This window comes from Doryrhamphus excisus, chromosome 8 (genome assembly GCF_030265055.1).
Source record: "Doryrhamphus excisus isolate RoL2022-K1 chromosome 8, RoL_Dexc_1.0, whole genome shotgun sequence".
In the NCBI taxonomy this organism is placed as follows: Eukaryota; Metazoa; Chordata; class Actinopteri; order Syngnathiformes; family Syngnathidae; genus Doryrhamphus; species Doryrhamphus excisus.
Window position 1 is genome coordinate 13665021 of NC_080473.1, and position 23002 is coordinate 13688022.

Below are 23002 nucleotides of genomic sequence, written 5' to 3' on the forward strand. Positions count from 1 at the left end.
TATATTTGTTGTCATTAAAAATTAGGTGGTATTAGCTCGAGCTACAACGTTTGCTTTGGAGCTAATTATACAGTGGAACATGGTTGGTGAGTGTACTGTATATCCACAGTGCGATTCATTGCACTTTAGCAAAAATGAATACACCTATTGGTGCTACTTGGACACAAAAGTGAAAGTCTTTCGGGTCTTTCACCTTCACACACCCTGGCCTGGGTGTCTGGGTGCCCACTGCCCGCTGCATCAAGGCTTTAGGATGTTCCTGATGGCTCTGTGGGATTTCACTCCAAGGAGCGAAAGTGCCACCAAAACTTGTGTTGCTTGGAGTTTCCGTACCCAAGTCCTGTGTCTTACTGGATCCTGCAGTTGGCCCAACCGCTACACTGGCTGTGTGTCCTAGCGTCGCTTCGCTTGTTCCATCCTGAGGCAGACGATCCTTGTCTGGTGGATCTTCAGGCCTTTCAGGTTTATGTAGACATAGACTATGTATTCTGTTGTTTGTTTGCTTGTGTTTTTGCCTGTAGTTATATCTGCTCGACATGCTAAACCTTAGCTTTGTTGTCTTTTTAATTAAACGGATGGATACATTTACATACAAGTCGTGGACAGTGTACTTAGTATTAACATATAAACAAAAAAACAGTGTTATGCAGTTGAATGCCACCTGTGCATTTCTTCCAATCATGTGTTTTGTCACTTTTTGGACTCCACAGTAGCTTTTTACAAGTGCAGCTTCATTATTTCAGATATTAATTTTATGCCCAACTGAGAGTTAAGGACATACAATTTTAATACGAATTATTAAATTACAAAATGTGATCTTGTTTATAACAGATGTTTTGTAAGCCATTCGAAACACGTTCACGGATGCTTTAATTTAATTTGTTCTTAATTATTATACCTTCAGGCAATTACTCTTCATTAATTATCAATGCAAGGCTTTGTCCTATTGTTCAATGTGACGACACAATGGGATTAGAATATACAGTTTGTTCTTCTTTTTAACAACCAAATGAGCGGTGAGAGTAAATGTGATTTATATGTTTTTGTGCGTTTTTCTGAAAATATGATAATATTCATTAATGTACGTTAACGTATAACCTGTGTTTTATATTGTGGTGGGCAAAGCTCTATTATATTAGGTTGTCCTTGACCGATAATGGACATTCGGTGGTAGCCAATTGGATGTCACTTTACGCCAGTTTGACGAGTGCGCTCATGAAGAGAGCCAATGGCTGTCAAGGGAGGGCGGGGCCCGGTTGCGACGCCGCTTGCTGCCGGGGAAACGGGAGAGTTGAGGGTGTGTGAAATTGTGCCGGTGTGCGAAAAACTCCCGCCATTTCGACAAAGAATTAACATCTTCGGGACATTGATTTACAAAAAAACAACAAAATTGTTTTTTTTATTAAAGGAAGAACGAGCATTCGAAAACTCAAACAACGACCATCAACTCCGCTGGAGAAGTGAATACCGAGTGAATTGTTCTTCGCGCCAGACCTCCTGCTGGACTGTGGCTGTTGCCGCGAATTTAACTTGCGTTTTGCGTGCATCCTCTTCAAAGGACCTAGAAGCTGGCAAAATAGTTTGGAATACGACCAACAACCTCTTTTTTTGTCCGGGACACTACTTGGGAACAATATGACGTCGCTGCTAAAGCAGAGAAGAGACATTGGATGACTCAGAAAGAAGTGCAGTGTTTTTGTTTTGCAACGACATAGCAAACCGGGCTATTAGCAAGCCCCTAGCTGCTACACGCTTAGCTCCAGGCCTACCGGTGGTTACGGGCGGGCGCTTGGATACACGCGAGAGTCATTTTATTTAACAACAGTCTATTAGGTGCTTTGCCGTGGGTATTTCATTAAACAGTCGATATCGCGACCGTTTGTGGATTTTACAATGGCGCCGCTTTTGGGCCGGAGACCTTATCCATTAGCTAAACCGTTAGCCGAGCCGCCAGGCCCGGGAGAAGAGGTCTACATCATCGAGCACACCAAAGAGGCCTTCAGGAACAAAGAGTATCCTCCACTGTAATGTTGTTTACCTTGTCTTGACGTGGACCCACGCATGTGTGATCATTTGTCTGTGGCTAAATCAATACTTAACTCACGTACATACCTGTGTTACCGTGTTAAATGTTAATGTGTTGTAACGTCTATTTATACACCTTTGGCGTTACCCTCGTGCAAAGCTACCACTAGCTTGCTAGCTTATATTTACATCTTTGTTTAAAAAAACGTCTTGTCCCCAACTGGTTTATTTTGGTAACATCTATTATGTTAAGTCATTTTTGGGATATGTTCCAGAAAATCGTCCTTCCACTTTTATAGCCTATGCGAATCGGCTGTCAACCATTGTCCTTAGCAGAGTAATGCTACTACAATGCTAATGTTGGTGTCTCTTTTACGTACAGTCGAATACAGTACGACGTACGGTCAGTGTCTTCTTTATCGGTTGAATGTTGCCGACTTAGGTTGTCTCTGAAAGCGGTATTTAATTCATTAAGTGTCTTCCGACGCTAGCTGTTGTGCTCCACAATTGTCAACACCCACGTAGTTGGCTAGGCTACGCGCAAGCCTTCACCACCACTTTAATCTGTGTCTTATTGAGCCCTACGTTGCGGTTGTATAATACAATTTTAAGTATTTATAATAAGCTACGCCCATTGGTTTCTTGTGTATAAATATCAACATCAGGTTTTTACATTGATTAAGTGTGTCTTGGCTTAAATGTGTCTCTTGTTTATAAAATATACCTTGACAAAATGTCCCCAGAGAGTATGAGGCCCGCTTGAACAGGTATGAGGAGCGCATCTGGACATGCAAGAGCACCGGAAGCATTCAGCTTACACATAAAGAAGCATGGGAGGAAGAACAAGAAGTCACAGAACTGTAAGTATTAATTCCTAAATGTGTCATTGTTTGTATTACAGTTTACAGTGGTTCTCTTCTTAGCAATTGTGTTGTGTATAACCTGTAACCAGTCTTTTGGATATGCACACAAAGTTACGTTGAAGTGCATTGCATAAGTACAGTTGCATATTTCAACATGTCTGAAAAGGAGTAGGAAGAAAGAGCGCTTATTTAATGTGGCATAGTGGTTTGTATCAGAACTGTTTGAGCGCAAGAGCCGATAATGGAAAAAGTGTGCATGATTCAGATCTATTGTGACCCTATAGTCATCATGTCAAGCTAATTGTTAATGTAACCGCGGAATAGATATCGTGACAGTAGCTCAGAAGTGTCAAGCCCAAACCGTAGTCCTGGTGAAGGTCATGAAGCGTTCTACTGTGCTATGATTGGATAAAGGTGGTGCTCCGCCTCTTGCTATTTCAAGGCTGTGCATGTGATAGAGTCATCCTACTTCTTCAATGGTTCTGTAAAGGCTTCCCAACTAGAACCAGGCTCACATATGAAAACCGGCTGAGAGATGTAAACTCGTTCCAGATTGCGTACTGTATTTAAAAGAAAACTATTACTATCTGCTACCATGTTTCAACTACGGCATACTTGGGAAGTAACGATTTCAGTATTGCCTAATTAGTGTTTGATTCAGTTATGATTTCCTTAGCAGCAAATGTCAGTTGTACAATTTGTGTAATGTCCAACTTACTTAAAGCAGTGTAAAGTGAAAGTGCTATAGCCGCCAGTCGCTAATAAGCACCGCACACAACATCAGAATTATTCTGTGCTGCTAAGCTCGGTGATCTTGGGTGATTATGACAATGCCAGACTGTAATCCCTTTACTGTATTACTAATGTACAACTAATTTAGCATCAAACTTATTTTGAAGTTGTTTATTACTTGATTGTAAATTAAAACAGTCCAAAATCCAACATGTTCAAGTTCAGTAACTATTGTATGGTATGAAATACTCCCCAGCACCCAATAAATCCTCCTAAATGACAGAAACTACATCAGTTGTTCTGCAGTGTTCATTAAAACAATTACGGTCATATTGCAAAGGTCTAAGATGCTAATCATCTGCCTGAATAAACATGCTGCATAAAGAATGTAAATGTGCATGCATGCTAGATATTGAATATAGACTCTGTATGTCTTTTGTACAAAAATAACCATTTTATCTGTGCAGGCTTCAGGAGGAATATCCCCACTGGTTTGAGAAGCCCATCTTGGAGATGGTTCACCACAACACAGTATCTTTAGATAAACTGGTTGAGATGGCCTGGGTGGAAATCCTCACAAAGTATGCTGTTGGCGAAGAGTGTGACTTCATGGTCAGTTTGACCTTTTTTTTATTACCTGTAGTTGTTTCTGGTTTCTCTCATAACAATGCTCTTAATTGAGAATCAATTAGTACTGTTTTCATATTTGAATAAACTAAGTTAATCAGCTTGCTCTGTAAGGCCACAGTGGATGTATTTTTTCCAATTATCTCTTATTGAAGTATAACAAATTATGTAAAAAAAAAAAAAAAAGAAATGCTTTTCTTAGTACATAATCTCCCATTATGCACATACAAACCAAATTTCTTTAAGAACTTATTAGGATGTATTTTCAATCAGAATCACAGCTACTAAAATGCTATTGTCTTGGCACTTGCTCACTTTTTAATCAGGTGGGCCAAGGTAAAAGTTTACGAGTAAAGGTGATGAAGACTCATCCCCTCGAACAACCTGAAGGTGAACCTGGGGAGAAGAAACTTGAAGGTGCCTGTGACTCACCATCCAGTGACAAAGAGAACGCCAGTCAAGAGAACCAGAGGAAGGAACCTCCCAGCAGAGAGGAGGAGAACAGGAGAGAGAATCTCAGTGAGTTTGAGCATTAATTGCAAAGCCCCCCGGGTGTGTGGTACTCAAGATTATATTTGTTTTTACTGGAAAGATTAAAAAATTAAGTGGCAACAAGCGTAAATTTGAACTACTGGAATGATGTTCACATATGAATAATACATTTAATATTTACACTTGACACTGTTGTTTTTTTTCCCCCAGGTGATAGAGCACGACGTTCACCAAGAAAGCTTTCCACTGCCACAAAGGAAGAAAAGAAGAGGTGGGTGATACCCAAATTCCTTCCTCATAAGTATGACGTGAAGCTGCTCAATGAGGACAAGGTTGGTATATTTTTCTTGTTTGCAAATACATAGAATTGTTCTTTTCAAACTCCCGTCATCGGCACTAAATTGTTGTAGTTTGACATTTAAGGGAATTGATTCCACTCTGTCTGACCAATGCCGCAGGTGATTAGCGACGTGCCAGCAGACAGTCTTTACAGAACCGAGCGTCCTCCAACCAAAGAGATCATCCGCTACTTTATCAGACACTATGCTCAGAGGCTGGGCATGGGAGAGAGTGCGCCCTGGGTTGTTGAAGATGAATTGGTGAAAAAGTTTAATCTCCCCAGTAAATTTAGCGACTTTCTTCTTGACCCACACAAGGTACTGCGCTGATAAATTTCATACCTAATATACTTGTATCGGCTTATTATTATTATTTTTTTTTTGTTATAGTTTTTAGCTGAGAATCCTTCTGTAAAACGCAAGAGCTTAACGTCTCCGGAGGGTAAACCAAGGAAGAGGCAGAAGACCCTTTGCACATCGGGAGAGGAATCAGGAAATGATAAAGGAGAGAAGAAAAGGACGAGCAAGAAGGATGCTCAGGGGACGCCACTTAGTCCCACCATCTGGGGCCATGTGCAGGTAGGCTACATGGAAATATTAAGACATGCTTTGTTGTGGGGTTTCACACTTCACACAATATTTGCTTTAATTGCCTCTTTTTTTCCCCCCATGACAGAAAATAAAAATGAATGGTTCTCCATTAAAAGTCAAAAACTCTGGAACGTCTAAGAAAGGAGAAGGTAAAAAATCTGGCGACAAGAAGGATGGAAAGAAAACTGGAAACAGCGGTGATAAGAATGTTTTTAAAGGGTCTAGAAAAGACACTAAAGCTGGTGCCAAGACATCGAAGATGAAGCAGATGACCCTGCTGCACCTAGCTAAGAGTCCTGCTGCCGGCAGCCCCAGAAAACGGGCCCGCAGCAGCAGCACCGGCACTGCTAAATTGGGGAAACCATTGCATCCAATGGCTCTCCATCTTATTCGCTACTACAAGGAGAACAAGGGCAAAGAAGACAAAAAGAACGTTCTGTCCGCCCTCTTCACTAAAGCTGCAAAAGCCTTGTCCCAAGACGACCGGGGTAGGCTACCCGATGAGCTGCAGGAGCTGGTGCAAAAACGCTGGGAGAAACTAGAGCAAAAGAAACGCTGGGCAGCTATGAGTGAAGAGGAAAGACAAGAAGAGATGAAGAAGAAACGAGAGGATCTCAAAGAGAAACTACGAGAAAAGGCTAAGGAGAGGCGTGAAAAAGAGATGCTAGTCCGTCTTGAACAATCCCGACGATACGAGGACCAGGAGATCCTCGGTGGCAAGACCCTGCCGACATTTAAGCTTGTCGACATGCCCGAGGGGCTCCCAAACACTCTCTTTGGAGATGTCGCAATGGTTGTGGAATTCCTTCACTGTTATTCTGGCCTACTGATGCCAGATGACAATTACCCCATCACATCTGTGGCCTTGATGGAATCGCTGGCTGGAGAACGAGCTGGCTTCCACTACCTAAACCGTGTTCTGGTGGTACTGCTTCAGACGTTGCTGCAGGATGAGCTGGCTGAGGGCTACAGTGAGCTTGACATCCCCTTATCTGAGATCCCCCTTACACTGCACTCTGTGTCAGAGCTGGCGAGGCTGTGTCTGCGCCCTTATGATGCCCAAGGTGAGGAGAGCAACCAGGGATCCATGGACCTGGCCTTAAGCGGCTTCGACGATGTGGTGACCAGCGAGTTCCTGGAGAAGCTCGAAACCGTAGAGGTGTTTGAGCTCAGCCCAGAAGAGAAGGTCAGCCTGCTTGTGGCGCTGTGCCACCGCATCCTCATGACCTACTCGGTGGAAGACCATGTCGACGCCATGCAGCAGCGGACAGCTGAACTGTGGAAGGAGCGTTTGGCAATGCTGAAAGAGGTGAACCGCAAGATGGCCGAGAAGAAGAAGCAAAAAGAGACCGAGGGAAAGGGTAAGTTCAGTTGCAATCAAAGAAGTCAAACATTTCATGGACAAACAAATATTTTTCTTTTTTTAATTTTATAAATAATGCCTTTTTTATTTTGTACATGACCTCAGATGATAAGAAGAAAAAGGATGATCCAAAGAAGGAGATCAAGAAAGAAGTAAAGATAGAGCTGGTAGACTTGATCAGCTCAGTGAAGAGCAGACAGCTGATGAGCATACAGGCCAAGAAGGAAAGGGAGGAAATGGACAAACAGAATAAAGGTGAACCTTACTTTACCTTAGCTTACCCTGCTACTTATTTTTCAGATGATGGTCAAACAGGCCGTCATGATTTGGCTCGGCACCGAATTTGTTCCTGTATTTTTTTTATCCCTAAGAACGCATGGAGGAGGCGGCTGAAGAAGAGCGACTGCGTCGACAGAGAGCTACAGCGGAAAAGACTTTTAAGGAGGGCATAACCAAGGCCAGGCTTGTTCTCCGCCGAACCCCACTCGGAACAGACAGAAATCATAACAGGTAACCCTTCTAAAATATATATACAGTAAACCTCAGATATATCGGATTCAATTGTTCCCACTGGTTTTGTCTGATATAAGCGAAATCCGTTATATGCGTATCCCGGAAAATGTCCGTTTTACGCATATTGGATTTATATCCGGTATATGCGTAAATCGGATTTTATCCGTTATAAAAAGGCACTTCCTTGACTATGTTTCCAATGTACCTGGACGCGCAGGCAACGCTGCAAACGCTGCAAATGCTGCAAATGACGTCGTATAGCGGCCTGTCACGATTCGGAGCGCCACAATGCGGCCATCCGATATATGCGAGGGAAATTTAATGGAAATGCATTGGAACGGGACTGGAGATTTTGTCCGAAATAGGCGAAATCAGTTATAAAAAATCCGATATATGCAATGAATTTTTATTGGAAATGCATTACAGAAAAATTGGTTCTTTTTTATCTGTCTGTTGTGAGCGAATTTCCGATATATCCGAGGTTTACTGTATATATATATTTACAACAATTATTACCGTAAATTCCGGACTATAAGCCGCTACTTTTTCCCCAAACTTTCAACCCTGCGGCTTATTCAGTGATGCGGCCAATTTATGCCGCCAGGGGCTCTCGAGTAGAAAAGGTAAGATTAAGACCGGTGGAATATATATGCGTCGAGGAAGACCGCAACTTCTTGTCTTGTGCATAAATTAAATTTGCGTGAACATACCCTCATCATGGAAAATTGCAAAAAGAAAGGCATATGACGCAGCGTTCAAGCTAAAAGCAATCGAGCTGTCCGATAAAGAAGGAAACAGAGCTGCTGCACATAAACTTGGCATAAACTAATCGATGGTGAGACGCTGGAAACGACACTGAGGACGATGACTTTGATGGCTTCCGTTCAAAGGAGGAAGATGAAGACGGCTTACCGTGATTTTTACCAGTATGTTCTTTAGCCAGACCTGTTTTACTGTGTTGCTAGCATTTTACTGCCGCGTCACAGGCACCGTTTGTGAAGAAAGTTATATTATTATTATTAAGTTATATTATTAAAACTTTGAAAGCTCTCTCTGTGTACCGTCTTTCTTTGTAAATATGTTTACATGTTTTAATGTGGGCATTATACAGGTGCGGCTTGTGTATGTACAAAATCGGTTTTCCTCTAAAAAAATGTAGTGGGTGAGGCTTATAATCAGGTGCGCTCTATAGTCCGGAAATTACGGTAGTCAATTGCCTTTAACAAAGGTGAAGGAATTAGAAAATACTGAATGAAACGTGTTTGGTGTTTTTTTTTATCCAGATACTGGCTTTTCTCCGATGTTGTTCCTGGGCTGTACATTGAGAAAGGCTGGGTGCACGAAAACATAGACTACAACTTCACTCCTCCAACAGAGGAAAAAACAGCCGATCGTCAGTTGGATGACGATGACGATGGTGAGGCTACTTTTTTTATACCACTCGTTCAAAATGCATTTTATGAGTAGGGTAATGTGATTTATATTAGTATATTTATGCTCATTTGAAGCCAAATGTGATTTTTGTATGGATATTATACAATTAAACATTGCTTTCTTTGCAGGCACTGATGCGGATGACGGAAGTATCAATGGTGCCAATAATTATGGGGCACAGAACGTGGCACCAACAGAGATTTGTATGGAAAATACGATTCCGAAGCAAGGACAGAATCTCTGGTTAGTGCTAGCCATTCATCTTTGTCTTTGCCCTTTGGTTTGAATATTTATATGCTTTTCTTGAATATCTGGTTTCTAATGTCCTAATCCTGCCAACAGGTTTATCTGTGACAGCCCATCGGATTTGGAAGAACTGGTGGAAAGTCTTCACCCTCAGGGAGTGAGAGAGAGTGAGCTGAAAGCAAAGATAGAAAGCAGGTGAAGGGATGCATGCTCAAGAGAGAGAAATATATATATATATATATATATATATATATATAATTTTTTTTTTTTTTTTTTTTAAGGTAAAATTTATGGTAAAATTTTCTGACATTTTATTTTATATTTATAATACTTCTGACATTTATATTATAAATATAAAATAAAATGTCGGAAAATTTTACCATAGCAATTAATGTAAATAGGATGCTGATCACTTGTCCTTGTACAGGTACCAGGACATCATGCACTCTATTAATTTGACTCACAAGGACAAACCTGGTCTTCGGGTCTCTGAGAGCGACACTGAGCTGCTGAAATATCTACGCAGCGATATTCAGGAGATCGCCTCACGCCTCCTCAAGGGAGGCTTGGGCTACTTTGAAGACGATGCGGACATTGAGGATCAGGTGAGCAGGTTTTCCGTTGGTGTCAGTGTTCTCATTTATACAAAGGTTTATTTCATCAATGATGATGAAATAGTTTTTTCTTGTAAGGAAAATATCAAATTATGAAAATTGTCTATAAAGATTCCTGATTGTCCTTGGCATCCTCTGTACACAGTTGGAGAATATGGACAACCTGAAAGAATTAGGAGAGAGTATCATCACTATTCAGGCATGTGTGATCAAGAAATTCCTGCAAGGATTCATGGCCCCCAAGCAGAAAATGAAGAAAAAGCAAGTGGCGGAAGACAACAATAAAGCAGAAGAGGTGGATGAGGAAAAGAAATTGGCAGAAGAGGCCAAGGTATGTGTGAAAATGTGCCCATACAATGGAATACATCTTTCTGCTCCCTCAACTTGAAATGCCTTCTATTATTGTAATATTCTCACCATTATTCACTTAAAATGCATTGCGTTAGGTTGCAACAGCGTTAGAGAAGTGGAAGACAGCCATTGGAGAGGCCCAGACCTTTTCCCGCATGCATGTGCTGCTGGGAATGTTGGATGCCTGCATAAAGTGGGACATGTCTGCAGAGAACGCCCGATGCAAAGTCTGTCGCAGAAAAGGTAACGACTCTTGTCAAGAAAGTTGGTCTCCAAGATCTTTTGGAACTTGAACCCTGGTAGTTAGTGACGGGATGTATGAACTATGAACTGATCAAAGCCGAGTGGAGATGCGGAGGAATGAATTAAAGAGAATCAATCTTGAATCTTTTAGGCGATGATGAGAAACTTATCCTCTGCGACGAATGTAACAAGGCCTTCCACCTGTTCTGCCTGAGACCCGTGTTGCACCGTATTCCTGAAGGCGAGTGGTTATGCCCGGCGTGCCAACCTACGTTGGCCAGACGTGGCACACGCTCGAGGTAAGTTCCTATCAAAGCAGCCTTGTTTCATGCTGTGTCGTGGATTATTTTGCCGCTTAGTTAAAACTACTGTGAATAGCTCAATGCTAGTAAAGTTATGCTCTTCAGGGACTACAAGGAAGATAGTGATGAAGATGAGGAGGACGAGGAGGACTCTGAGGAGGAGGACTCCGATGAAGAGGACTCTGACGAGGAAGAGTCTGAGTACAAGTCCATGGGCCATAGCTGTGAGTATCATTGTCATTTATAACTAACTACCGACAGCAATAAAGTAATTTCCGTCAAGTAGTATTCCTTATTTATAAATCAAATATTTTGGTAGAGTATAGAAGACTTGTTTGCTTACTCCACATACAGTTTTTAATATTGTTAAAGCCTTTTAGACATAGAATAACACCCATATAGTAATATTTACACCCAAGCTAACCAATATATGTAATGTAATGTAATCAGAGAAAATAAGCCATTTAAGACATAAATAAGACTCATGTGCTTTTTGTCTTTCAATAAGCGTTCTTCCAGACATGTCCAGAAGTGACATCAGGAATTCAGAATTGAGTTTTAGCAAGAGTACGGCCACAGCATTACCGTGATGATGATTTTTATTTTTGTTATTGTGCCTGTTATAGCATAATTAAAACTTTTTAAATAAATTGATACCCAGTGGCCATTAGCATCCTTTAATCCCTGCAACTGTATTTCTAGTTTAGTAATTTTCATACTTGGAAATGCTTAATTTAGGCCATGATTATGTAAAAAGTTCTTTAGTATGCATATTTTTGACTAGTAGTGGGTCGTACTCAACCACAAAGTAGCATACATTTTATATTTTTTTTGAAAAACTATCCCTTGACATGAACTATCCCTTAAGTTATTTTTTTTTAGGAACAACATGTCAGGGATAGTATTTTTTGCCAATGTTTTTCCTGATTTTTATCCTTTTATTTGAAGAGCTTGCAACCAAAAGGCGCTAAATCCATTTTGACTGATTTCGAGAAAATCAATGATTTGTAATTACGCACATATCAATCTATTTGGTCATCAAGTCTATATTGCAAATGAAAGAGCTATCAATATAGGTCATAAAAATGCATGCTATAAAATTCCTGCATCCTGAATTGCATAACATACTGTAACTATCATACGTGTACTTAATGTACACAAACAAAACAGGATGCGCACTGATACTGGCTTTCTGTATGTGCAGTGCCAATTGTATTCTTCTCTCTGATTGGTCAGATTATCAATAGATGGGAAATTAGGGCCAATCAGAATAAAGAAAGGGATTTAGCTCCTTTTGGTTGAAATCTGAAATGGAAATAGCGCCTTTTGGTTGAAAGCATAAATTTCATATCACTTTTTTCATATTTTTTAAAATGATTTCAAGACCAAAATATGTGATTTGGATACACATGACAGAGGTCTATTAAACTCATGAAAAACATGCAACTTGGTGAAAATTGGATTTAGCAAGCTCTTCATTTATAGTTCAAGTTCAAAAACACTTTATTTATCCCAGAGGAGCAATTTAAAGGACACAGAGAGTAGCATATGGAATAAAAATGTCAGAAGCAGACAAGGACAAGTAAAACAGCATACACTACTGAACACACACATACCTAAAATAATAAATAGTAATTCAATATTTAAAAAAAAAAAAGTATAACAAGCTAGATGGAGGTTGTGCGAAATCTGCATAGGGAGGGATCCAAGTTCAGAAGCTGGACTGCTGTAGAGACAAAGGTAGCCCTCATCCTTTGTGTTCTACATCGTGGGCATCTTAGTCTCCGACCTGATGTACCGCGTGGGGGGGGTCCTGTAGGATCCTATGTTATTTACTGATCGCAGTGTAGAGAAAGAGCTCTCACAGGATGATTTTGGAACAAACTCTTGAAATACTGAATAAGCGAAGTCCGGTCCTGTAGATGCAGTGAATAAAACCATGAAATGAATGAATTATACTTTTATTTCTCAATAGTGAGGCCCAGGAAGAAAAGTAAACAGTCTTCAAAAAGTTCCAAAAGTAAATCCAAAAAGAAGTCCTCATCCACAAGTCAGAGTCGCAAGCAGAGAACTGGCCCCAGCAGCCCTGCGGACATCGATGAACTGGTAAGAAACCGATACCTTCATTTGTTGTTCTTTAATGTGTGAGGTGTTCTAAATGTTGTATGTGTTTCTTTACTGGAGGTGCGTCAGACTTCCCAGTCAGGAGTACGCAGACATGTAATGGAGATGGAGAAGTGTGAGGAAATCCTCAAGAAACTCACAAAGTTCCGTTACAGTTGGCCCTTCAGGTGAGTGGACATTTTTTAAATAAGGGGATCTTTTAATTTATTTGCCATTTTATCTGCCTCTACATAACATTGCCTTATTAATAATACACATTAGATCAGGGGTCTCAAACTCAAATTTACTTGGGTGCCACTGGAGCTCGGGTCTGGGTGAGACTGGGCCGCATCAGGTTTTCAAAAAAAAAAAAATTATAAAAAATGTTCTACAATAAAAGCTCTGATAAAACATTCCACTGTTCTCAAATATCTTACTTTTTATTTTTCTACACAAAATAAGATGAAAAATAAATAAAAAAAATCAAGAATAAAGAAAATCAATCAGTAATAAATATAATAATAATAAAACGGCAAATAATAAAAACTTAAGAAACCACATATAGTTGGTGGGTAGACAAATTATTTTTTTCAGATTAAAATGAACAAAGCATTATTAGAGCCCTGTAGACATGACGAAACACGACTATAGTCACATTTATACTCTTTATTTACAACATATTGCGCAACTGCAGGGTCTTGAGACACATGCTAACTCGCAAACTAGAGAGCTAGCGACCTAAACGGTAGCCTTCAAGTTATTTCCTTTCAACTTAAATAGCCAAAAACTTACCACTTCCACACGGATAGGGAGGATAACTATTAACAGTTATTTAACCTTTAACATGAACATTAATCAAACGTAATAATTTTTTCTGGGTACATGATACCATACAGCATCCATATCAAACTTGCACGGGCCGCACTAACATTAAACTTTCATATCGAGGCGGGGGCCTCAAACTAGTGTCTTGCGGGCCACATTTGGCCCGCTGACCCCAATCAACCCCAATCTGACCTCAATCAACAAAATATTTAACACTCATTTATTCTCATCCCTTGCGGTAAACATCTTTTCTACTGACCCCTTTAAGTCTGTCCCCCCCCCCCCCCCCGTCTTGCTAAAAAAGAAATAATGGTGATTATGACTGACATGTGATTACGTCTGATTGATGCCAATTTAATTGGTCTTAAATCTCCCCCAGGGAACCCGTGTCCCCAGAGGAGGCAGAGGACTATCTAGACATCATTTCCCAGCCCATGGATTTCCAGACCATCCAGGGCAAGTTCAGCCAAGGCCTGTATCGCCACGCCCAGGACTTCATGGAGGACATGAAGTTGGTCTTTTCCAACGCGGAGGAGTACAACGAGCAGGGCAGCACCGTGCTCTCCTGTATGACCAAGACGGAGCAGGCCTTCACGGAGTTGCTCCAGAAACTGCTACCTGGCCTCAGTTACCTCAGACGACGCTCACGGAAACGCGTCGTTCAAGCTCCTGAGTCATCAGAGGAGGAGGGGGACGAAGAAGAGGAGGAGGACGAGGAAGAAGAAAGAGCCTCGCAGAAAAGAATTCAGAATAGCAAATCAAATACAAAGAAAAGCAGAAGTAAACGCCAAGGCCAGAACGTTGAAAGCGAGGAGGAGGACGAAGAAGAAGAAGAGGATGATGGTCCGAGGAGAAGTAAGAGGACCTCATCAAAAGCACGTGGGAAGGAGCACAAGGAGCAAGATAGCGACGGCGAGCGGAACACTCGTAGAACTCGGCAGCAGGGTGCTCGGGCCGACAGGGTCAGCAGTGATGAAGAGCGACCCAGCCGCCAGCGACATTCCAAGAGACAGAAACGCTCCTGAAGCCCCAGGCAGCTTTTTTTTTTTTTGCCTTGTCGTCCTTTTCCTCCCATTTTTGTATTTGTGATAAGACACCTTTTCAACATCAAGCAGGGAAACAAACCTCAGAAGGACCTTTTTCTCCTATTTCTGTTCATATTTTTGGAAAAAAAAAATCAAGAGAAAAGTGATTTATATTTGTAATATGTGTTTTTTTTTCCCTCTTCACTGAGAGGTCCTCACAGCTCTTAGACACAAACCAGCTTTGTACGTGTTTCTCTGTACTGCTGGGATCTAATCCGTAGCATGGAAGTGCACACGGAGTCTCGGCATCACTTTTCCCGGGCTTTTTCCCCAAATACTTTCCACTCCATGGACCGTTTTTCATGGACTAAAAAGACCGTGTAGCTTAGACACCCAATGCACACCATAAACACTTTTAGATAATGTACAATATGAACAATGTTGTGTCGGGGGGGAGGTCTGTCCCTTCAAATACAACGAAACTCCCAAAACGTCTTTTTACTTTACTGCCCTAATTTTCAACTAGCAACCTGACTAAAAGTGTCAATTTTTGTCTGAAAACATCCCGGTACCTCAAGGTTGGTGTGCACTATTTTGTGAACAATGTATTTAAAAAAAAAAAAAAAAAAAAAGGTGAAAAATGTACCAAACATGCCAGCATCTGCAGGACCACTTTGCTGAAGTAATGTGCATAAACATTTGTAAAACAGTGTTTAAAAACAACAGATGTTTGTTATCAAAAGGATATTTTTGAATAGTTTATATTTTTTGCACATTTTTATTTGGTTTTGTAAAATGACTCATAAATGATGTCGACATTGTTTAAAATCAGGGCTCTCCTATTTGTGCAGAGAACATGTAAAAAAACAAAAAAAACAAAACTATCATCATAGTAGAAATAGTCCATTTAGTCACGTGCATTTTTGTAAGGAACACCTCAGTGAATGATTAACAATTAAAAAAGTGCTATGTGATTTTAGAATGGCTCACGTGCTATGTCCTTTCTGGGCCGCCAGATGGCGCCCTTCCCTTGTTTTTTTTTTTTTTTAAAGCAACAACTGCTGCCCAACAGGGGAGGACAGAAAGGACACCAGCATCAGGCCCAATTCAGTCCTCTTGTGTCCATCCTGTGCTATTTCACTGTGTTAGCTTTCATTCTTATCTCATGTTTAAAGTTTTTGCATTACATTATTTGTACACCAAACAAAAAGTGACTGCCCTTCTTCAGACACCTGACTTAACTACAGAAATCTTTTACCCAATCTCTCCATATATATATATATATATTTATAGATTAGACAGGTTTAAGGACTATTGACTATGTAAAGATTTTCCAATAAAGGCTATGAGTAAGACTGGCAGTTGTCCTTTTCTGTTGTGATGACCCCCCTGGTGTCGAGTCGTTAGCACGCAGGCCTCACAGCTAGGAGACCCCAAGTTCAATTCCACCCTCGGCCATCTCTATGTGGAGTTTGCATGTTCTTTCTTTAAAAAAAAAACATTATTCAAAAAAAATAAATAAATAAGTTAAATAAATTCTACATTTTCAGAACCATTCCATTTTGGTGTTAGAGAGACAGGTTTTCATTCATTTAGATTGTTTTCCGGCTCTATTTCACTTGAACGCTAGACCAAATGAACTTCATTAGACTATGTCTTTGCCGAAGACCAGGGTTCAATTCCACTTGCATGTTCTCCCCGTGCATGCGTGGGTTTTCTCCGGGTACTCCGGTTTCCTCCCACATTCCAAAAACATGCTAGGTTAATTAGCGACTCTAAATTGTCCATAGGTATGAATGTGAGTGTGAATGGTTGTTTGTCTATATGTGCCCTGTGATTGGCTGGCCACCAGTCCAGGGTGTACCCCGCCTCTCACCCGAAGACAGCTGGGATAGGCTCCATCATGAAATGAATTTTTTTTTTAAAATAAACTTTAAAAATAAGACATAAACCTGAACAAAATAGAGCTTGGAGAGGCCAAAAGTGCTTTTGTCCACTCTGAAACAAACCAACAACATGCTGGCCATGCTCGGACTGACCTTTGAACCCTGCACAAACTGACAACTGGACCATGTGACCATAGTTGTGTGGCAGCAGTTCACCCAGCAAATATTTACCTCAAGTCCAAGGGGCCGTGTGGCAAAGAGGGAAAAATGTCCACATTGACCTGGCATCATGCTGAAAGTGTGGGAAGTCACCATCAGTCCTCTCTTATAAAGTACACATTACTACACAAGTACTACACAAATGCAGAAATAGTTATTACAGCACTTCATTTCATTATTTTAGTAGCATTATTTTTCACTGTCGGTTTTTCAAGCAAGTCAAATGCGTGAATGGTTAGTTTTTACATCAGATGCCCTGGCTGGGAATTGAACCTGTGACTTCTATCTGGCATGAAATGCAGAAGCGGGTGTACCCTCAAGGATATCGGATTTACGATAAAATACAAACAAAGCCCGAAGCCAGCACCCCCAGCGACCCTCATGAGGACAAGCGGTAGAAAATGAATGAATGAGTATGCTCTCTAGTAGCCAGCCTAGTGCCTGGCACTACTAACTAGTTGAGTTAGTCATAACTAAGTCAACTGACTAATCTATTCTAGGAATCTTAATAGCAGTATGGGAACTCATACCAGGGCTAGATAAGCATCTTGGTCATAGATTTTCTCAAAAGCAACTATAGCAATATAGAGTTTAAATATAGAGTTTTCTTTATTTGGGGGCTTAACAGTGAAAGCACGCATTGATCTGCAGTTTTCTTTCACTGAGCAGTAGCACAGGCTGTCTGCAATATCCTATCCCAGCTGTCTTCGGGCGAGAGGCGGGGTACACCCTGGACTGGTGGCCAGCCAATCACAGGGCACATATAGACAAACAACCATTCACACTCACATTCATACCTATGGACAATTTGGAGTCGCTAATTAACCTAGCATGTTTTTGGAATGTGGGAGGAAACCGGAGTACCCGGAGAAAACCCATGCATGCACGGGGAGAACATGCAAACTCCACACAGAGATGGCCGAGTCTGGAATTGAACCCTGGTCTCCTAGCTGTGAGGTCTGCGTGCTAACCATTAGACCGCCGTGCGGAAAAAAACAAACCCTCGCAGTTATTGTAGATGTACAAATCCTATAGTATCCTTCATCAAAGGCGCCATTTTGACGCCTGTCCCATCATTCTTTTCCCAAAGAGCAACACAGAGTTAAGCTCTGATGATGATGTCATCGTCTGTCATATCATGACATGTGCTGGATCTTCCAGAGAAGACAAAGAAAAGTCAAATATGCCCCAAAAATCATGTGTCAACTCATATGACCACAGTAACGACATTCACTAAACTCCTATCTCCTTTTGCTTTAAGTGGAAGTTATTATTAATACATTATCCCCCCCAAAAATTGCAGTCTTTTCCCCCAATTTTCTCTACTGATGTGCCTCCTCTTGCTTTGATGATATAACCAAAATATGAGAGGATAAAAGTGGGTGAGCACAAAAACGGAGGAGTTCAGAGGATGCGTTTTTCTCTCTCTCGGGAGCACAGAACCGTCTTCCCAAAAGGGAAAAGCGCTCGTCTGAAAGAAGTCTTCTTGTAGAGACCGAACCGCTTCCAAACAGCAAATTTGCATATCAGTCTTTCATGGTCTGTGTCATGACTGCAACCCGACACATCAGACGCCCCCGAGATGAACGCTCGGCCTGCCATGGCGCTGATATTCTCTGTCTGGCTTCTCGTGTGAGGTGTTGGTGCTTCAGGTCTTGATCAGTCATACTTAAGAGTTTTACATCAGCGGATGAATGTGAAACATGTTATAAGGCAATGTTAAAAAGAAGCAGGAGTAAAAAAAATAAAATAAAAAAAAAAGCCTGGAGTCGCATGAGGATTTCTTTGAACTCGGGGATCCAGATACGGTGGCGGAAACAATTGGATGAACGTTCTGTGTGGGAGATGAAAGGCAGTCAGACTTGTTGATGTAATAAGTGGGATGAAGCCTTTCATGATTTCTACTAAGGCTTCATCTTCCTGCTCAGTCAAGCTCCAAAATATATCTCGGAATTCTTTGTGAAGCTTAGAAGAATGTAATTAACTTCCTCCTACGGTTTTATGCTGCACAACATTTGCCTGGGGGACAAATCACGCTTTTATTTCCTTTTATTCTATTTTTTTTTTGCAATTAGGAACTATCGGGATGTTTGATGTCAGAGGAGGGAACGATAAATAGGTCTCTGGCGGACTACATTGGGTTGCCAATAGTCCCTAGAAAAACTGAATCATCCTGCATTTAGAAACAAAAGTATGCTACCCGGGCTGCACGGAGGTCGAGTGGTTAGCGCACAGACCTCACAGCTAGGAGATGAGAGTTCAATTCCACCCTTGCATGTTCTCCCCGTGCATGCGTGGGTTTTCTCCGGGTACTCCGGTTTCCTCCCACATTCCAAAAACATGCTAGGTTAATTAGCGACTCCAAATTGTCCATAGGTATGAATGTGAGTGTGAATGGTTGTTTGTCTATATGTGCCGTCTGATTGGCTGGCCACCAGTCCAGGGTGTACCCTGCCTCTCGTCTGAAGACAGCTGGGATAGGCTCCAGCATGTCCAACATGATAGAGTGAAAAGAAGTTCTCCTCCTATTGCGTGTGGAAGTGGTACGTTTTTTGCTGTTTTGTTTTGTCTTTGGGCTGCACGGTGGTCGAGTAGTTAGCGCGCAGACCTCACAGCTAGGCAACCCGAGTTCAATCTCACCCTCGGCCATCTCTGTTTGGAGTTTGAATGTTCTCCCCGTGCATGCGTGGGTATTATTTTACCCCGCCTCACGCCTGAAGACAGCTGGGATAGGCTCCAGCACCCCCCGTGAGGAAAAGCGGTAGAAAATGAATGAATGAATGAATGAGTTTTCTTTATTTGGGGACTTAACAGTGAAAGCACACATTGATCTGCAGTTTTCTTTCACTGAGCAGTAGCACAGGCTGTCTGCAAGTCACAAATCACACTGCCATTGGCTGGCCACCATTCCAGGGTGTACCCCGCCTCTCGCCCGAAGACAGCTGGGATAGGCTCCAGCACCCCCACGACCCTTGTGAGGCCAACGGTGGAATTGAACTGAGGGCTCCTGACATGTGAAGTCAGCCTCCAATTTATTTATCCTAAAAACTTTTTAAAAAAAAGTGACGGGCAAGACAGGCAAAGCAAGAAGCCAAAGAAAAAGTACCACTTCCACACGGAATGGGAGGAGTAGTCATGCGTCAATGAAACATTACTGACACAGAGTGACCACAATACTCCATATGACATGTCTTCATTGTTTATTGACTGATAAATAAATATCATAATTCTCTTTCTACTATTATTCGTCTGGATTTGCCAAAACATAATAAATTAGCAAACATGCTACTCCTCCCTTGGAACAGGTTGTGGAGGTTTTGTGTGATCCCGCTGCTACCGACTATACTTTGTTGACTTTGTCTGTATTAGTGAACTTCCACGACGGCCTGCTGCTGTCTCATCTCATGTTTCCTTGCATATGCCTTGTGTGTGTGTGTGGGGGGGGGGGGGGTGTCTGCAATAAATAGATTAAAGTGTGCAATGGACCACTATCCACCCCTTTCGCCACTGCAGCGGGTGACTCACTTAAAAAAAAAAAAAAAAAAAAAAATCTGCAGCTGTCGGGGCTAACTTAAGTTCAGACTTAATTTTTGTCTGAGTAAAAAAAAAAAGGAGATGTGTGTGCATGTTTACAACATCAAGGCAAAGAAAGTGAATAGAAAAGGCAACACATCATTACATAAATGTGCTTATTTAAATGAAAGTGTGTGTGTGTGAAGGTGTGCTTGTGTCTTAATAGGAGGCCGTCACACTGCTGCTTGCCGATGCCTCCATAAAGGAGCCTTTGAATGGCTGCCCTCTGCTAAATTCATAGCAGATGTGAGGGAAAGAATATCCAGCCAGGTTGAGTGGCCCTTCACTGCGAAGGCGACACGAGTCCAATGCCAGGGTTACGCAGACGCATGGCAGACACACACACACATTTTGGGTGAATGCCAATCAGCAAGTAGGGAAGTAGAGACCAGAGTTCCTTTCAGGCGCCCTAACTTTTAACTGCAAGCAATGTTCTCCTTTATTGAGAGGTTACTTCATACATTGGATCATGCCTTCTGGTTCCTCCTCTGAGAGTACTTTATGCCACCTTTCTTGGCGCAGACTAGCCGCTAAAGAAGGTGTGGTGGTGGTGGTGGGGGTGGCGGTCCGGGTTTGCTTGTGGGAGACTGGCGCCTCACCGCCAATTAGCATTCCCTCACACTGAGAACACGGCCAGGTAACACATGATTCTGCAGAATTCAGGTTTTGCTGGGGTGAGGTGGGACTCGTTAACTTAAGCATTGCACTGAACGTGCATTTTTTATTCAATGTGGGCAGATCCATCATATCGATACCAAGGGTGATGTCAGTATCGAATGTATGCTAGTATGCTAGTTAGTTCATTCGTCTTTCTTTTTTTGCTTAATTTGCCAGCAAAAAGCCAATGTGTCAAAAAATACCACTTCCACACAAAATTGGAGGATATTTTTTTCCCTACTCCATACTTGTCAGACATGCCATGGCTGACTTCATGCAGTGTTAAGGTAATGTAATGTATCATATCATATCGATACCAAGGGTGATGTCAGTATTGGCTGGATGCTAGTATGCTAGTTAGTTCATCCGTCTTTTTTTTTTTTTGCTTAATTTGCCAGCAAAAAGCCAATGTGTTTTTTTTCAAGTAAAGTAAAAAAAATACCACTTCCACACAAAATTGGAGGATATATTTTTTCCCTACTCCATACTTGTCAGACATGCCATGGCTGACTTCATGCAGTGTTAAGGTAATGTAATATATCATCAGGGTGATGTCAGTATCGGCTGTATGCTAGTATGCTAGTTAGTTCACCTGTCTTTTTTTTTATTGCTTCATTTGCAAGCAAAAAGCCATTAGATGTGAACGAGTGCTTTTTGAAGTTGAGTCAAAAAATACCACTTCCACACAAAATTGGAGGATATTTTTTTTCCCTACTCCATACTTGCCAGACATGCCATGGCTGACTTCATGCAGTGTTATCATTTCTGGTCGTTTCGTACAGTCGCAAAAAAAAAAAAAAGTTGCGGCTAACAATTGAAGATGTTAAATTTCAATGGGTGTGTTATTTAATTGTGGTCGAATGCAAGATAATATTTCCATGCTGTAATACAGTACTTATTTTGCACCGAACAGGAAATCACAGTGTGCACACTTTACCGCCATGTAACTGCCAGTAGTTATGTTGTTGTCGTTTGACAACATATTTTTTTAATAGAAATGACACCTCTTTGAATCTCATGTCACGCCTCTTGATGTGGAGTGTGCATGTGTTCCCCATGCTTACGTGGGTTATTCCAATTTCCTACCACATCCCAAAATCATACCTTAGGTTAAGTGGGTACTTTAAATTGGCGTGAACGTGAGGGTGGATGGGTTGTAGACTGATGCTTACTGATCCTGAGCCAATCACAACTGATGGATGGAAGCTTTGGCTTTACTACCTGTGTTGCTATAAACAGAGACTACATACAGTGGGCTTTTTTTAGTGTAACACGAGGAGGGAATCCATGTGCCAGATCATAAATATGGCCCCCAATGCTTGTGTCCACAGGCAGTTGTTCTATACAAACTGGCAAACTGTTGCTCTCACTGTTGTAACACAAGGAACAATTAGTCCAAAGGGAATCCATTTTCTGACACACAACATGAGCACTATGCAGCTGTACTGTATGTTTCTGCCAAACTATGAAAAACGTGTCCAGGATTCAGTGAATATTTCATATAAAATGCCTAATAAATAGATTTTCTGAAAAGCAACTATAGCAATAAATCTAGTGACTTTTTTGGGTGCAGTTGGAGAGTTTTCTTTATTTGGGGACTTAACAGTGAAAGCACATTTGATCTGCAGTTTTCTTTCCCCGAGCAGCAGCACAGGCTGTCTGCAATTCACACGTCACAACAGTTGTTCCGCTGAGGAACAATTAGTCCAAAGGGAATCCATTTTCTGACACACAACATGAGCACTATGCAGCTGTACTGTATGTTTCTGCCAAACTATGAAAAACGTGTCCAAGATTGAGTGGATTTAATATAAAATGCCTAATAAATAGATTTTCTCAAAAGCAACTATAGCAACAAATCTAGCGACTTTTTTTGGGTGCCGTTGGAGAGTTTTCTTTATTTGGGGACTTAACAGTGAAAGCACGCTTTGATCTGCAACACACAGCAACAAGCTCGCTAGCTCAGTATGTGCACAGTGT

General features: G+C 41.4%; 1 protein-coding gene across 1 annotated transcript; it reads left to right on the forward strand.

The window, feature by feature from the left end:
- The first annotated feature begins 1250 nt into the window (after positions 1-1250).
- baz1b (bromodomain adjacent to zinc finger domain, 1B) lies at positions 1251-15730 on the forward strand. Its single transcript, XM_058080897.1, has 21 exons — positions 1251-2012; positions 2769-2885; positions 4088-4232; positions 4574-4766; positions 4950-5071; positions 5198-5395; positions 5468-5656; positions 5754-7029; positions 7137-7286; positions 7403-7541; positions 8828-8961; positions 9107-9221; positions 9321-9419; positions 9652-9829; positions 9984-10169; positions 10285-10432; positions 10584-10731; positions 10840-10958; positions 12710-12840; positions 12919-13025; positions 14042-15730. The coding sequence occupies exons 1-21, from the start codon at positions 1894-1896 to the stop codon at positions 14685-14687; spliced, it is 4659 nt and encodes a 1552-aa protein (XP_057936880.1). The 5' UTR covers positions 1251-1893; the 3' UTR covers positions 14688-15730.
- The last annotated feature ends 7272 nt before the right edge of the window (positions 15731-23002 follow it).

Excerpts from the sequence above, each read along its gene's own strand:
- baz1b (XM_058080897.1), top strand. The coding sequence starts at position 1,894 with ATGGCGCCGCTTTTGGGCCGGAGACCTTATCCATTAGCTAAACCGTTA. Across the intron at positions 10,732-10,839 it reads AGACGTGGCACACGCTCGAG|GGACTACAAGGAAGATAGTG; the intron begins GTAAGTTCCTAT and ends TATGCTCTTCAG. Across the intron at positions 10,959-12,709 it reads CAAGTCCATGGGCCATAGCT|TGAGGCCCAGGAAGAAAAGT; the intron begins GTGAGTATCATT and ends ATTTCTCAATAG.